General features: G+C 39.8%; 1 protein-coding gene across 2 annotated transcripts in view; it reads right to left on the bottom strand.

The window, feature by feature from the left end:
- The window catches only part of notch2 (notch receptor 2), a 53,788-nt gene extending 37,822 nt beyond the window's left edge, over positions 1–15,966 (bottom strand). Inside the window, exons 1-3 of one of the 2 annotated variants that reach the window (XM_077606913.1) lie at positions 15,829–15,966; positions 15,563–15,738; positions 5,881–5,962 (exon numbers count right to left, since the gene is read on the bottom strand). In XM_077606913.1, the coding sequence (XP_077463039.1) occupies positions 5,881–5,962; positions 15,563–15,635 (155 nt within the window). In that variant the 5' untranslated portion in view covers positions 15,636–15,738; positions 15,829–15,966. The remainder of the gene's footprint in view (positions 1–5,880; positions 5,963–15,562; positions 15,739–15,828) is intronic. The other variant, XM_077606912.1, reaches the window with a different exon arrangement.
- Between the last annotated feature and the right edge of the window lie 1,014 nt (positions 15,967–16,980).

Genomic DNA, 16,980 nt, shown 5'->3' on the forward strand with positions numbered 1-16,980 from the left:
CGGGTAATTTTTGGGGATTCATTTAGTCATTTTTTTTTCAGGACCTGACTGTGAGAAAGCAACCAAAGAACGGCTTTGTGTGGGTGGTTAAGTTCATCGCTTTCAATCGTCAATGTTTCCTAACCCGAATACCAATTTTCCACGTTTGCGTAATATTGCCCCTGTTGTGTATATACCGCCATTTTCAGGCTATATGTCGCAACACCCAAACAATGCGGGTTGAAAAAGGGGGAGAAATATTTTAGGTTTTTTTAGCGGTCTAGTAGTTAGCGCGTTGACCTCGCAGTTTTGGGGTCGAGGGTTCAAATCTCAGGCGAGTCCTCACTGTGTGGAGTTTGCATGTTCTTCCCGGGCTCGTGTGGGTTTTCTTAGGGTGCTCCGGTTTCCTCCCACATCTCAAAAACATGCAATCTAGGCTAAATTGTACCTAGCTCTGAGCGAGTGTTTGTTTTTTCTCTACGTGCCTTGTGATTGGCTGGCCACCGATTCAGGGTGTCCCCCGTCTGGTGCCCGCAGTTAGCTGGGATAGGCTCCAGCACCCCCTGCGACCTTAGTGAGGATAAAGCGGTTCAGAAAATGAGATGAGAATAAATAAGTAGTAAAAAAAATGGTTGTTTGTCTCCTAGTGCCCTGCAATTGGCTGGCCCGGCTAGGGGCCCGTAGATAGCTGGGATAGGCTCCAGCACCCCCTGCGACCCTAGTGAGGATAAAGCAGTTCAGAAAATGGATAAATGAATGAATTTGCTATCAACTAAAACTATAACTATAATCTAAAAAAAACTTGAGCATTAGCCCTAGGCCTAGCCAAAAAAGAGGTGCGCCTTATAGTCCGAATGATACGGTAATTTGCAAAAAATGACTAAACGGATCAAATGTCAGTAAAAAAATTTAACCGAATACATTGAATATTCCTCTAAAACTGATTTTTTTTTTCCATAGCATTACATAATTCCTTGCCATTGACAACAATAGAAGTCCAAACGACTTTAAAAACGGTTAACCAGTTAAACGAGTATTGAGGAAACATGTAGTAGGCAAGCACACATATATAACAGATTGTGAAATATGTACAGCATGCGTCATATGAGCGGCATACCAAGACATTTAGCGACTTGCACCTTTTCCGATGGCTTGTCGCGACACTGGTTGGGCGGCTTTTGTCAACCCCGCCCGAAAAAGGCAAATCGGAAATCCTTCCGATACATTTTTTTTTCTAAATGTGTTGTGTGTAGATACTATAGTGATTTGCTCATTTATTGTATACAGTGGTACTTCTACTTACAAATGCCTCCACTTATGAATGCCTCTACTTACAAATGTCTCTACTTACAAATGTCTCTATTTACAAATGCTTCTACTTACAAATACCCCTGCTTACAAATACCCCTACTAACAAATACCCCAACTTACAAATACCCCTACTTACAAATGCCTCTACTTACAAATGCCTCTACTTACAAATGCCTCTACTTACAAATACCCCTACTTACAAATAACTCTACTTACAAATGCCTCTAAATACGAACATTTCAGGTTATGAAACACTGAAATGCAAATGATAGAATGTTTTTGCATGCTTGTTATTCATTTTAATACATATGTCCAAAAATGTGTTCTATGTGTAGATACTATACTGATTTTTGGTCAGAGCATTTCGCCAATTTATTCATTGTTGTATTTCTACTTACAAATCCCTCTAAATACGAATGTTGCAGGTTATGAGATACTGATATGCAAATGATATATTTTTTGCATGCTTGTTATAGATTTTAATACATTCATAAATTATTTTCGTATATTTTTGTGTTTATCATAACTTTCTTACCAATTTGGGACACTACTCATTTTGAAATTCTTTTTGAGGACCGTGGAACCAATTAGAGAATTTCCATATAAAGTACTTGTCTACTTACGAAAAAAGTTCTGGAACTAATAATTTCTTAAATAGAGGTGCCTCTGTATAACCAACACTACAGCACTCAAGTGTCAATCCACATGGAGGATCAAGAATCTATTTTTCAGACTACTGTTTTTTTTTAACAAAATGCGGGTGATCCCGTTCGATCCAAATGCTGATCCACGTGCCATTGGACCCCAAAAACCGGAGCGACTGTTGACTTACAAGCGAGTGCCTTAATTCCCTGAAAAGACGAGCAGACGGAAAATCCAATTTGCTTGACAATGAGCCTTTTCAGCATGAGAAGATGAGACGGAAACGGGGAAATGTGCAAAAGGATGTGTACACTTAGTCAACGTCTACCCACGTATTAAAAAAAACAAAAAAATCGACTGATGAGTTAATCAGTATAACAGCAGGCGACGGCTTTGTCAGCTGACTTTTAAACTAAAAGTCCTTTCTGTCTGCTTCCTTTTTATCATTTGCATCAGCACTCTAGAAAACAAAATGTCGGCAATTTTCACCACTCTTCCGCCATTCGGGTTCATCCGAAATTAGCGACTTGACAGTGGAGATGACATTTAACGGGTCGAGAGATTCCATACCTGTCAACTTTTATCCCCGTATTTTAAAATGTCTGTACGAGCACTGGGCGGAGCGTTGCATTTTTTTCAGTGTTTTTTTTTCCGTTGGTCAGTGTGAATGGCGGAGCTTGCTCGCTAATACAAGATGAGTATTTACTACTTGTCGTTAGCAAGTGGTCGTGCGTTATCCTATTTTGAGGACATTTGTGTGCATCATTTTGGGAATATTTTGAAGGGAATATACAACAGTAAACAACCCTCGATAGGTTGCATCTCAATGTCAGGGTGGAGGCGGGGCCAATAGAGCCAACCCGGGAGAAGAAAGGTATCAAAATGTCAAACAAAATTTGAATTAAGTTTAGTTCAAGGTTAGATTAAACTTATTTTTGAGTGTGTCTGCATCTAATTCAAGTTCATTTAAATTTGTCGTGACCGGACATTTCGTCGACGGACAATTCGTAAGGTTAGTTGTTAGAATTAGGGTTAGGGGATAGTGGTTAAGGTTAGTGGTTAAGGTTAGGGTTAAGGGTTAGGGTTAAGGTTTAGGGTTAACCTAACCTCAACCTCGCGAACGATTGTTTTGTTGCATAAATAATTTGTTGAAAGCAAACGACCAGGTAATCTCTCTCTCTCTCTCAAAATTATAAGCATGAGAGAGTTTTTACTTCAGATTTTTTAAAGGAACTTTGACATTAAAATAAAAGGCAATAAATAAAACGAAAATTGTCCGTCGACGAAATGTCCGGTCGACGAACTGTCTGGCGGCGAAGTGTCCGGGTACCAATTTTTTTTATGTTATGTTACGAGCGCGTTGCTATGCAAAAAGTCTCTCTCTCCCCTCCATGAAATGTGTCTAATTTTAGTACTATTAAACCACTAGTTATTTGTTACTTTGTTAATAGATGGCGAATTAGAACAAATAAAAATGTTTTTCCAATCCAATATCCTGTTTTTGGTGTTTTTTACAGAGGGTTGGAATGAATTAATTTATTTTTAGTTCATTTCTATGGGAAACGTTCATTTGAGTTACGAGTAAATCAACATACGAGCTCAGTCCCGAAACAAATTAAGCTCGTATCTTGAGGTACATCTGTCCTGTCCACAAAATGTATTCACTACGTGAGTAAATAAGTGTCGCGTTGCATTTGTCCATTTTTTTTATTGCTTAATAAGGGGAATTGCAATCATTAATAAGTCGAGTAATTGAACAAAGTCGACAGGTATGAGATACGTACGTCACGGCGAGACGTTTTGGATGCCACGAGAGCGCAAAAAGCAATCTCGCTATCTGACCTTCGAGCAGACGCTAAGAATGTCAAACAGCGAACAAGATATGTTGCTTCCCCCGTCTCCGTCACCCCCACCCGTTGAACAAAAGCCAGTTTTGGCATTCCCAAAGGTGTGGGAACCAAAACATGTAGCCATTCACACTCCACCTGATGAAATATGTTGGCGGAGTAATTGCATTTGCTGACTTTTAATGACAAGACGGGCAGACACCAAAAGTGGAGCTCGTCACTCAACGACACCACAGTCGTAAAACCAGGAATTGGACAAGTTTGCCCGCGTCGCTAAGTTATTTTGGGACGCTTTTGCAGTGGAAGAACGTTTGTTTTGGCTTTGCCGGCGTCAGAAAGCGGGTTGAAGGAATTGAACATTTTGGTTCTACTTAATAGAAAATTGTCTATGTTTTTTTGAAGAGATTTTTGGGTTAAATTGTGACAAAAAAAAATTTGGTGGGTCCCGGAAGATGAGTCAGAAATGCTGCCGTCGTTATTAATCAACTAATGGATTATTGAAATGAATGGACAACTTATTTGATGATTAAAAATTAAATATATACATAAAAATGTCATTCTGCAAAGTTGTTTAGATTTAAAACAAAAAAGGGAAAAAAGAACTGTAAATTTTCTTTTGTTTATTTATTAAATGTATTTCTTTCTTTAAATCAAAATGTTTTAGTCAATTTTTTAAATCAAAAATAAGAGGAATTATTATTATTTTTATTTTATTCATTAGTTCTTAGTTTTTTATCTTTTTCAACCGCTTTAATTTTGTTAATAATATAAAAAGAAGCCAGATTTTATTTTTATAAATATTTTTTTGTCATTTTTAAATTACTAATAATATTTCATACAATTATTTTTTACATTTAAATATTTTTATATTTTGTTATAATTAATAATAATATTTTTAATGAATTATGTATTATTTTTAATATTCATTATTTTATTATGACTTTCTCGGGCCGCACAAAACGATGCGGCGGGCCAGATTTGGCCCCCGGGCCGCCACTTTAACACCGGCGCTCTAACGAAAACAGCCAATTGATGAGTGAGCCTGATTACACCTCTGAAACTAAAAAGACAAATAAACCTGTCGTATGACTTTCAATACAAAGACTCGCCAAAAGCAAAACGCCAGCAATGCCAAAATCGATTAAATCTGTCGTAATGCGTACGTGAAAGAAAACATTCAAGGTACTAAATAACAAGTGTGTGTATGTGTGTGTGTGCCGTGTGTATGTGTGTGTTGGTATTGTTCCCAGTAGCGGGGCGCTTTCTCACACAGAGCACTCCATTATTTCCCCTCACCCGTGTCTGAGCGAAACCCCATAGAGTTGACGATTGATAAAAAACCCAAATTCCTCCAAGAGCAAGGTTGCCAAATCCTACCAATCATCCCTACTTTACGACACCAGTCTTTACCAAATATTTTAGTAAATACGCATTTTTAAAAAAAATCAAAACTACAAAAAAAAACTTTTTTTTCCTCAAACATTCATTCGTTAATTTTCGGCACCGCTTATGCTCACAAGGGTCGCGGCGGGGTGCTGAAGCCCAGTTTAGTACGAACATTCTTGAATTGGTGGGCAGTCAATCGCAAGGCACAAGGAGACAAAGGACAACCAATTGTAGCTAATTTAGAGTGTTCAACCAGCTAGCTTAGCCTAACTAGGCTGTTTTGGGGATGTGGAGTACCAGCAGAAAACCAACGTGAGTCTGGGGAGAACATGCGAACTACACAGTGAGGAGCCACCGGGGATCGAACCCTCGACCACCGAACTGCGAGGCCAACACGCTAACCAATTTTTTTTCTAGCAATTTACATTTTTTAAAAATTGACGGTGAAAGTTTTTTTTTTAACTTACCGTGACGATCCAATGTTGCATTTTGCACGTGGTCAAATCATTACATTATTTTGAAAGTAGCGCGCTCACTTCCTTTTCAATGATACGTCAGTGATTAAAAGCCGTGTCCACGTGCGTTAGCTAAAACCAAAACGCGAGTAATTTTGTTTGCATTGCTGTTTGGGTTTTTGATTTTTAACCCCCAACGACATATGATTTTTGACATTTGGCCGCTGTGCTAGAATGTTCCAATTTCATTTTGGTCTTACCTGCAGTGTCCGGTGCCGTTGCTAAAGGTCTGACAGGTGGCGTTGTTGATACACGGCGCGTTGTCGTCCATGCACTGAAGAGCTGCAAAGAACCAAAAACAAGTTAGCGACCGACTCAAGTTAGCGACCGACCCAATTTAGCGACCGACCCAAGTTAGCGACCGACCCAAGTTAGCGACCGACCCAAGTTAGCGACCGACCCAAGTTAGCGACCGACCCAAGTTAGCGACCGACCCAAGTTAGCCACTCAAGTTAGCCACTCAAGTTAGCCACTCAAGTTAGCCACTCAAGTTAGCCACTCAAGTTCGTTTTACTTTTAGTTGCGCCTTATAGCGCACAAAATACGGTAACTCGCGAGCTTCCATTGACAACAAGTCAAATTTAATTGGACGTCTCTTGCCTTCAATGGCAGTAAAACATGATCACTCTCTATAGCAGTTACTGAGCTAAGATAAGGAAGACAATACTCTAGCATTCAATTAACAGGATTTAAACTTTAACCCGCAGAAAAAGAAGAAAAAAAAGTCCTCCGTTCCCAAATGACTCAAACAGGAAAGCGCGTGGATCGATTGTCAAACGTCCCCATTTGTCTCCTCTGTCTCGCCACCAGATAAAGTAGCGCGATAGATAGCCCGCGCGGGCTATCTAACGCGCCGAGGTTGGCCTCAGATTAACGAACGGTCGCGGGGTTGCCGGATGGCCTGGCAGACAGAAACGAGCCTTGAGGAAAGAAAACAAAGACCCACTATCTCCCCCGCCAATGAAACACTCCTCGTCGCACACACCGGCCTTTGTGGGGGCGCCGGGCCACCGCTCGAGAGGTCTTTACGGACACCCGAGAGGCGCGAGTGGCTAAAAAAAAAAAGACGAGGGCCAAATGTGACTGCGATATGTTTCGTCCTTTGTGAATTGTTTGCACAAACGAGGAAATCAAACAAATATTTTTTTAAGTTCATAAAAATGTGAAAATCCATGCTGAAACTCATAAGAGGAAGCCACTTTTGCTACTAGGACTTAACAATTAAGAAAAAAATATATATATATAATAGGGCTGACCCTACTTGGCGATTTTTCGATGATCGCGGCCATTTTGGGTCTACAATACCTGCGATATTTGAGGGACTACATTATCTTTGCCTCATTCTAATCATGCAAAAAATGTTTATCATATCATATCTGAACATTTAAATATGTCAACAAAAGTGCAATCACATTTGTAATTTTTTTTGAAAATTTAAATGAACCAATCTCCTGTAATAAAACAACAAAATTGCAATAACTGCAAATCTTCAAGATATCTAGCACTGCGAATGGGTATAATGTCTAGGACACCGAATGTAAGACGACTCACACTTTTTCAGTCTTATTTTAATGCAAAAAAACACTGTCTTATATTTGGGCAAATACGTTTTTTATTAAATAAATCAAACTTGAACTTTAAAAATAATGGAATGTTTTGACGGCATGCAAATTATTAAGTTAACCTATTTAGAATACGACGTTGCGTTTCCAAATGCTAAGTTAAAATGGGGAAGCAACAACAAAAACTTTCAGTATAGAGTATTGTAGTAGTAGTATGGTAAAGAGTGGTGCAGTAAACTATGGAAAATTTAGCGGTTTTGTAAATTTATTTTTGCATTTAGCATTTTGTCAGCTGACTGAAAGGAAACACCGACAAGCTATAGTCATAGCGATACAGGAAGTACACCAAGCCATGGTGCTACTTCCTGTGGCTGCATTCAATCGGAAGGTACTCAAGTTCACGAGTTTCCGACTGGAAGCAGACTTTCGGTGGTGACAATCAAAACTGATGACGAATAACTCGGCGCTCAAACCTAATTTGGTCCGGGGCGATAAAAAAATAATTTTTCTCAACGACAATAAGAAAAACTTTCAAAAAAATTGATCCATTTAAACTGCAGTTACACAATTCGAACACCACGAAGAAAGGGGGCGCTATTGCGAGGTAAACGCATGTTCCGGACCGACGTTCTGTGGATGAAGAATAAACAGCTATATTTTTAGCATGGTTAGCTAAAGAGCGGCTAACACAGAGCATGAAAACAAAAGGACTATAACAAAGGCAAAATAGAACATTATTAATATATTTATTTCATATTGCAGAGCAGCTTTTGGTTTAAAGGCAAATTTATAAAATAAATGACCATATCGGTCGCATTATTTTGCGTTATGGCATTTTGTCTTTGTCACTTGTAGTCTAATTTATGCGCAAATAATCCGTATTTTCAGTCATTATTTTTTTTAGCGACCAATCCGGCTTATATGCGAGTAAAAACATTAGAGGACACCAACGGCTTTTTCTTGGAACTTAGTTTTTCCGTGGGAAACGGTAGAAAACATCTCTTTGACTATCTAAGGTCGGCGACCCGCAACCTAGCGCGATTGATTTCCCCCAGACGAGCCGATCGATAGCTCGGCGACCAATCCCGCATTGTCCGCGTAAAGTGGATTTTTCCCCAAACGCACTCGAACGCGAGATCCGACGAAGCGGGGGAGGAAGCGAGCCGGCTCTAGAACGATTGACCCGCGAGAGCGCCAGGGGAAGTCATTAGGAAAAGGACGCACGGAGAGCAAACGCCGACGGGCGGCGAGCACGGGAAGTTGTTGGCGCTAAGTGAGGAAGTCCAGTCATTTCCTTGAATTGGCGCACAAGCCCTTAAGAACCCTGGCTTGGAGCTGTTGCCACGGAAACGTGCAATAAAATACCCCCAGCTCAGCGTGGTAGGAGTGAGATGAGGTGCAAACTAAACAACGGCACCCCGAGGGGCTGCCTTTCGTTCACCGTAGTTTCTCAGGATAAAAACGGTCACGTGACTGATTTTTTGGGGGGGGGGTTAGCGGAAAATTTGTGCTAGCTTAGCCTGAAATAAAAAAAAACTGAAATAATGTCAATTGTTGTTGATGTTAACCATTAAACGGATATTGTTGTTTTGTTTATGTGCTAGCTTAGCCTGCTACGACTGATTTTTGTTTTTTTATATGAAATTGCGCGAAAAAATGTTGCTGATGCTAGCTATCAAACTGCTATTGTTTTACTTATGTGCTAGCTTAGCCCGCTATGACTGATTTTTTGTCTGAAATTACACGAAAAAAAATGAATTGGCATTGTTTTGCCAATGTGATAGCTTAGCCTGCTACGATTAATTTGTCATTTTTTTTAAATCTGAAATTACAAGAAAAAATGTTGCTAATGTTAACCATTAAACTGATATCGTTGTTCTGCTAATGTGCTAGCTTAGCCTGCTACGACTGTTTTTTTAATATGAAATTACGCGAAAAAATGTTGCTAATGTTAGCTATCAAATTGCTATTGTTGTTTTGCTTATGTGCTAGTTTAGCCTGCTACGACTGTTTTTTGTTTGTTTTAAAACATGAAATAACAGGAAAAAATGCTGATGTTAACCATTAAACTGATATTGTTGTTTTGCTAATGTGCTCGCTTAGCTTGCTATGACTGATTTTTTTTGTCTGAAATTACGCAAAAAAATGTTACTGTTAGCTATCAAACTGCTATTGTTGTTTTGCTTATGTGCTAGCTTAGCCTGCTACGACTGGTTTTTCGTTTGTTTTAAAACATGAAATAACAGGAAAAAATGTTGATGTTAACCATTAAACTGATATTGTTGTTTTGCTTATGTGCTAGCTTAACCTGCTATGAGTATTTTTTGTTTATTTTAAATATGAAATTACACAAAAAAGAGGTTGTTGCTAATGTTAACCTATAAACTGATATCTTTATTTTGCTAATGTGCTAGCTTAGCCTGCTACAACTGATTTTTTTATATAAAATTACACGAAAAAAATGTTGCTGAGGTTAACTATCAAACTGCTATTGTTGTTTTGCTAATGTGCTAGCTTAGCCTGCCATGACTGATTTTTGGGGGGAATACATTTTTAAAAATTTTAAATTACAAGAAAAAAATGCTGATGTGCCTATTACAAACGCAGTTTTAATTTTTAGTTTTGCGATAACTCGGCTTTACTGTATCATTGCTTTTCAAAACAAAATGTAGTTTGGTTAAATGAAAAACAGAATTAAATGATTTAATTGAGAATTACAAAGATTGGACAAAATGTCCATTCATGACCACGCATAGGAATACGCCGTTCGTCAAATTAGCCCCAAAAAAGAAAAACAAAGGAAAAAAAACAGAGCGACTTTAAGTGTGAAAACAGACTTCTCCATTGTAGGGACTTTCCGTTTGCTCACTCAGGTCCAAAACATTTGTTTTTCTTGTCTGCTTTTAAGCGCTTTTCAAGAAAAGGGGGAAACAAGATCCAGATAACGTTTCACCCCGCTCCGACGGTCGGACTTTACGAGTACCCGGGTGCGAATCCGTCGCAAAGCCGATCGACTTAGCGGCCTAACTTTGAGTTAGCGCCGACTCTCCGCACCCTGCCAAGCCGTCGCCGGGCTCACGGGCCTATTTGTCGAAGGAATGCGGCTCGCCGTAATTCCTTCTTAATGGTGTCAAACATACGGCACCCCCGCCGGGGGTCTTGGGAGCTCATTCATACTGTACGTACGGAATTAAAAGCTTTTATTTTTTGGGACAAGGGCACTGTAAAGCTAGAATTTTGTCTGTTTTATTGCACTTTGAGCCATTAAATATCTGCAGTTCGTTCTAGCGCCCCCTAGCGTCAATGGTAGCTAGTGAGTTCACAAGGAACCTTGAAATCCTCAAAACTAAGAGTAAGTAAGCTGGAAATGGCGCAAAAGCAACAGGACATTACTTGGAAATAGCTAAAAAATGAGGAGAAAGCGTTCAACACACAGGAAATCCCCGCCAAATTAAAAGGAAATGATCCACAATTTACCAAAAAGACGTCTCGTGTTGTCAATGGCGGCTAGTGAGTGAACTTTTGGTGCCAAAAATAAACCGGGATGGAGTTGGCATGAATGTGGCGCGCCGACCAATCAGAATTTGACAGCCATGTTCAATCCAACCTGTCGAACCGGGTGGACGCCTCGTCGGGCAGGCCACGCCCCTTTTCTCTTTCCAAATTCGGACCGGCACCCCGGGTTTTTCGACGCCGTTGGGCAAACGGGTGGAGCGGAACGCCAAAGACGGGTGAAGTCGCGGCGAGAACGTTGTCAAAACGTTGCATTTTTTTGAAAATAGCTATTTTTAGCATTCATAAACGATGACATATTTGACAATATATCCCGTTGAGGCCATCAAATTCAAAGGGTTGCAAAACTGTTACAAAATCGGGTTTGTATTTTGTGTTCCTGCATTTTTTTTGACTCGCCAAAATTTCCTTGCTTAACTCGGATTGGTTGAGAAAGAGAAAACAAAGATGGAGGCCAAAAATGTGTGTGTCATGTGTATTGTTGCTGATCAACTCTTCCACAAACGGCTCGCGGCTGCGTCAAAATGTAAAGAGACCGAGCGGCAATTGTAGGTCAGGCAGGACGGAAGCCATCTTGCGTTTTTCAAAATTACCGAGACTGTTTTCCACTGCCGTTTACCCACAGAAAAACCATGATGCGCTGATTTCGAGGTCCACGACTATATCGCAGTCATTCATTTTCTGAACCGCTTAGCCTCACGAGGGTCGCGGGAGGTGCTGGAGACTATCTCAGTTAACTACAGGTACCAGGCCGGGGTAAACCCTGAATCAGTGGCCGGCCAATAGCAAAGCACAAGGAGTCAAACAAATAACGAGGGGCAATTTAGCGTACATTTAGCCGAGTTTGCGTGCTTTTAGGATGTGGGAGGAAACCAGAGTAACCAGAGAAAAGCCACGCAACCCTGAGGAGAACATGCCAACTCCAGACAGTGAAGACCCACCTGGGATCAAACCCCCGACCCCAGAACTGTGAGCCCGACGCACTAACCACTCAACCACTGTTTCATTGCATATTTTTTGAACATTTTTTATGTAAAACATTTAAACGAAATGAGTTTGAAAATGTATAATGTGAAGCATGACCCATTTCTTCCCCAAAAAACAATTTCCATTTTTTGTCCCTTTCTACCTGGGATCGAACCCCCGACCAAAGAACCACAAGTCCAGCTCACTAACCACTCCTCCACCATCCCAATCACACATTTCTGCATTTTTAATGTAAACCAAAAAATCTAAACGAAATGAATTTGTTACTTTATTCTTTAGAACCACTACCGAAGCCATATTTTTGATTTATTTATTTTTTTGATGTATTTATTTGCTTTTCTACTATATCAGGGGTAGGGAACCTATGGCTCGGGAGCCACATGTGGCTCTTTTGATGGTTGCATATGGCTCTGAGCTAAAATATGGAAACCGGTGGTGAGAGACCCGAGTCCTGAATGCACCAATAGGAACGTTACATCGGCACTGTGACATTGACTTTTTTTTTCATTAGAGTCTTTTGCATCTATTCTCTCATTGATATTCATTGATTAGCAACAGCGTAACAATGTTGTCAAAAGAATTCAAAGACTTTTTGTACTTTAAAAGTGGTAAAATGACTAAAAAATTGGCACATTTTCATGTATTTTGACTTTTAAATTGTGAGTATGGCTCTCAGGGAATAATATTTGAAAATAGTAATTGTTTATGGCTCTCTCTTTCAAAAAGGTTCCCAACCCCTGTACTATATTAACCCTTTCATTTGGCTATCATGTTTGATCAAATATATCTCGCGATGGGAAGATCCTCAAATTCAGGTGACACGGACCTCCCTAATCAAAACAATCGCAATGGCTAAAGTGTCTAGTGCCACTCTGTGTGTGTGTAGTGTGTGTGTGTGTGTAGTGTGTGTGAACACACATGGAAGGCAAACACCTGGCAGGCCCTTTGTTGTTGCGTTTGCAGCAGTAAAGCTAAAAACATAGCGTGCCCGGCTGTTGACTTAAGACATTTGGGAAAGCAGCATGCAGACATTTCACATTTGTGTCAGCAAATGCCTCGTGACAGCGACGCAACCATATCTAAGGTCGTAAATCACCGTGTCAAACCTGCGGGCCGTGGGCCCCCTAGCGGCCCCCACGCTAACCTCGACAGAACCTACCGTATTGATTCGATACAAGACGATTTTTAATACAATTTGAAATAGGATGGAAAAAGTCTTGGTCGCCTTAAAATCGGGGTTTAGACATTATACCTATTCACAACACTAGATTGCGCCAGATAGGTTTAAAGTCAATGCGGGACACTTTGATGGTTAATGCAGTTATTGCAATTTGGTTGTTTTGTGACAGTAAATTAGTTCATTTACATTTGAAAAAGCAGATCAAATTCATTTACAAATGTGATTGCACTTTTTTTTTTACATATTTAAATATTCAGATATTAAAATGTGATAAACAGAGGCAAAATAACATGTTGTTTCTCTCCAATAGATTGTTATAATCGTTTGTTTCAGATGTACTGTCATTATTTTGGGTATAAAAACTGAATTTGGAGTTGAAAATATCTTTTTTTCATCTTGAGTCTTGAAAAATGGGGATCGTCTTATATTCGGGCCAATACGGTAATTATCCAGTGGCAAAATAACATGCTTTTTCTCTCCAATATAGTGTTATAATCATTTGTTTCAGATGTACTGTCATTATTTTGGGTATAAAAACTTAATTTTGTGTTAAAAAAGTATTTTTTCAAACTTGCGTCTAGAAAAATCTAAATCGTCTTATATTCGGGGCAATACGGTAATTATCCAGTATGCGTTTTCTCTCCAATACATTGTTATAATCATTTGTTTCAGATGTACTGTCATTATTTTGGGTATAAAAACTGAATTTGCTGTTGAAAAAGTCTTGAAAAATAGTGCATCGTCTTATAATCGGGGTCGTCTTATAGTCGGGCCGATACGGTAATTACCCAGTGAGCGTTCCACGATGAAGTGTTTTAATGTGAGCTCGTAAAAGTCGAACAACGGCGGGACCGACAAAGCCTTTGTCTGTCCCTTGTGATCTTTGGCCCCGGACCAATCGTTTAGAAAACAAGTCAAATATCATAGAGCGAACCATTTTTTAACCAGGCGGATTTTAGAGGAAGCATCCCGCTATATTACGGCTAACTGGTCGCCGCCGTATGTGCATGTGTGTGAGAAAGACGGCGAAAAAGGGGGCTGGGGAGGTGGTGGAATGTCAAACACCAACAACATTCCAGTGCTCCTCCTTGCACCGCCTGCAGCACTTTCACATTGTCTTTTCTCCTTTTGTGGCCTTCTCAGTCATGGCGCATTCATTGTAGCCGTGCATGTCTCCAATTGGAGTTCAATGAAATCGTTTGGTACTCATTAAGGCGCTTTTCAGCGCCGCCTCGCTGTGTCGTCGCAGCTAACGACCCGTGAAAATAGTCAAAACAATCAAATTAGGAAGGTGAAACTAGGGTTGATCTGCAATATGACTGCGGTTCGTCTACTTACGAAATGAGTGGCTTGTTGTGTAACTTGGTTTTGTTTGTAAACAGAGGTCCTCTTAAAAAAAACGACTCTGCCCTTTTAAAAATGATCAAAGTGTCCCAATATCTACCATTTCATGCTATTATACGAAGTTTGCATGTTCTCCCAGGGCTGTGTGGCTTTTCTCCAGGTACTCCCACGTTCCAAAAACATGCATGCTAGGCTAATTGTACCCGAACTTGTCCCTAGCTATGAGTAATTGCTTATTTGTCTCCTTGAGCCTTGCGATTGGCCAGCCACTGATTTAGGAAGGCCATGGCCTGGTGACCATAGTTATCTGGGATAGGCTCCAGCACCCCTCGTGACCCTTGCGAGGATAAGCGGTATGAAAAATGACTGATATGATTTCAAGCGTTGCACTTAAATACATGATATATTTAGTCAAAACTTTTCATTTGCATTTATTACTATGCTTGACACATTCATTACCCCCAAAAGTGGTCATAATAATCCAACAAACTAATAAAAGCAGTGATTTTAAAGTGTGGTATACAAGCACCAATAGTGGCTCCCTCTAGTGGTACGCGAAATAATCCATTTGTGAATTCAATTCGTCAGGCTAAAAACATTATATTTTTACCCGAATAAGAAAAAATAACATAATTAATTTACAGGTGTGCATTTTTAGCAAGTATGTTGATCTGTTCCCTTATATTGTGACAGTAATTTAAAAATGACTGAGGAAAAAATGCGCAAATTTGACGTATTTGTATCATATTACAGTGTAACTACTTATTTTCAAACTGGCATATTCATGGACAACATTTTCATCTATTCTTATTACAAGAATGTATTTATTCTACTATTATTATTGATGCTCAGCCAAAACTGCGTTATTTTAACTCAAATGTTTGGACAAACACCGGATAAAACAACCCAGGTTAAACACATTTAGCCTAATTATTACGAAACTAGCTTAAACTGAGACTGTAATGTGGCATTCAATGACCTTTAAAAAAGTTAAAGAGTTCCGCATGTTGACAATGCCATACCACCACACGTAACGTAAATATGGATTTACATAATTTTTGGGGGGTTATATTTATTACCAATATATAGATAGTTCTTTAACTTACTTTTAATCGTCAAAAGTAGATTGGAGACATTTTAAAAGTCACAATTATTTCACTAGTTTGGAGTGAATAAGATTGCAACGATATACAAGTGAACGCGCAGTGATGCTACGCGGGAGAAAGGTGAAGGTAAAAAAGAAGAAAAAAAGTTCCCAATAGTGACTCAAACACCGTCGTACGAAACAAAACTTACCCAGGGAGAGGTGAAGGAACGCCAGGACGAAGACTAGCGACGTTCCCGAGGAGAAACCGGCTATCCTCTCCATGTTTTCTGTCGTAGAATCCACATAAGGTCGAGCGAGCGCAAAAGTTTTGCTCCCTGCTTGCGTTGCCTCCCCGGACGGTGACTTCTCTCAACTAAAAAAAAGGCTGTGTGTGAGGAAATGATTTAAATAAATAAATAAAACGAATCATAGAAGTTAAGTTAAAACATGTTGGTCGCTTTAGACCATTTTCTACCTCGTATTTCTCCGTAGGTCGCCGTAACAAGTTGCTGTTTTGCCTTGAATTGCTCCGGCGCCGTGTCGCACCTCTTCACCTCCCCATAGCTAGTCAACGAGTGAAGACGCCGCAAACTGTATCCTTCCGCCCTTGAAGTCAAAGTGGATCTATTTTCCGACCTATTATGTGTTTTAAAACTCAATAAAAGTTTATCATTCACCTGTGTATAATTAATATCTTGAAAAATAAATGTGCTATGTCAAAATGTGTCAGCAGTTTAAAGGAGGGTGTTGGCGGAAAGACTTTTACGGGAAACTTTTCTCTCTCGATGTGTCGCCGCAGCGGAGGAATTTTTTATTTTCTCATTTTTCTACATGACGAATGACTTGAAATTAACCCGTTCAGCGAATCACACAAAAACCACATACGTATATATTTTTTTAAATATACGTTTTGTAAAACTTTTTTGTTTCTGGGCTGGTTACTTTATAGTAGACGAAAACAAAACAAAAACGAACAAGTTTTTAAAGTTTGCACACGAGCGCCACAATTTCCAAAATCGTTGGGCATGTTTTTTCAGCTACTAAAAACACCCAAAAAAAATAACATTTTCCAAGAGTTTGAATTTATTTGTCTCTATATAGCCTACAGTTCCTTCTAACACTGAAAATGTCCCAGAAGTAACAGGAAGTAGCCAAAAATCTACAGGAAGTGACCCATGGGGCAGAAAAAAATAGTCATTCATTCATTTTCTGAACCACTTATCCTCACAAGGGTCGCTGGGGATGTTGGAGCATGCCCCAGCCAACCATGGCAGGGGACACCCTGAATCGGTGGCCAGCCAATCACAGGGCACGAGGAGACAAACAACCAATCATAGACTGGGGCAATTTAGAGTGTTCAACCAGCTACCCTAACATGCATTTTTTAGATGTGGGAGAAAACAATCCAACGTGCAAACTCCACACAGTGAGGACCGACCTGAGATCGAACCCTCGACCCCAGAACTGCGAGGCTGCCTGGGAGGAAAATAAATTCCCAGATATTGCATTTTTTAGTTGTCATTATGTATAAATTAGGTAAGGTGTCCCACAGGGATCCACACAGAGACCACTATTGTTCAGTCTTTAGCCGTTGTAGCCTTTATTAGCATTTATTAGCATTGAAGGA

Source organism: Stigmatopora argus, chromosome 8 (assembly GCF_051989625.1).
Source record: "Stigmatopora argus isolate UIUO_Sarg chromosome 8, RoL_Sarg_1.0, whole genome shotgun sequence".
Taxonomy (NCBI): Eukaryota; Metazoa; Chordata; class Actinopteri; order Syngnathiformes; family Syngnathidae; genus Stigmatopora; species Stigmatopora argus.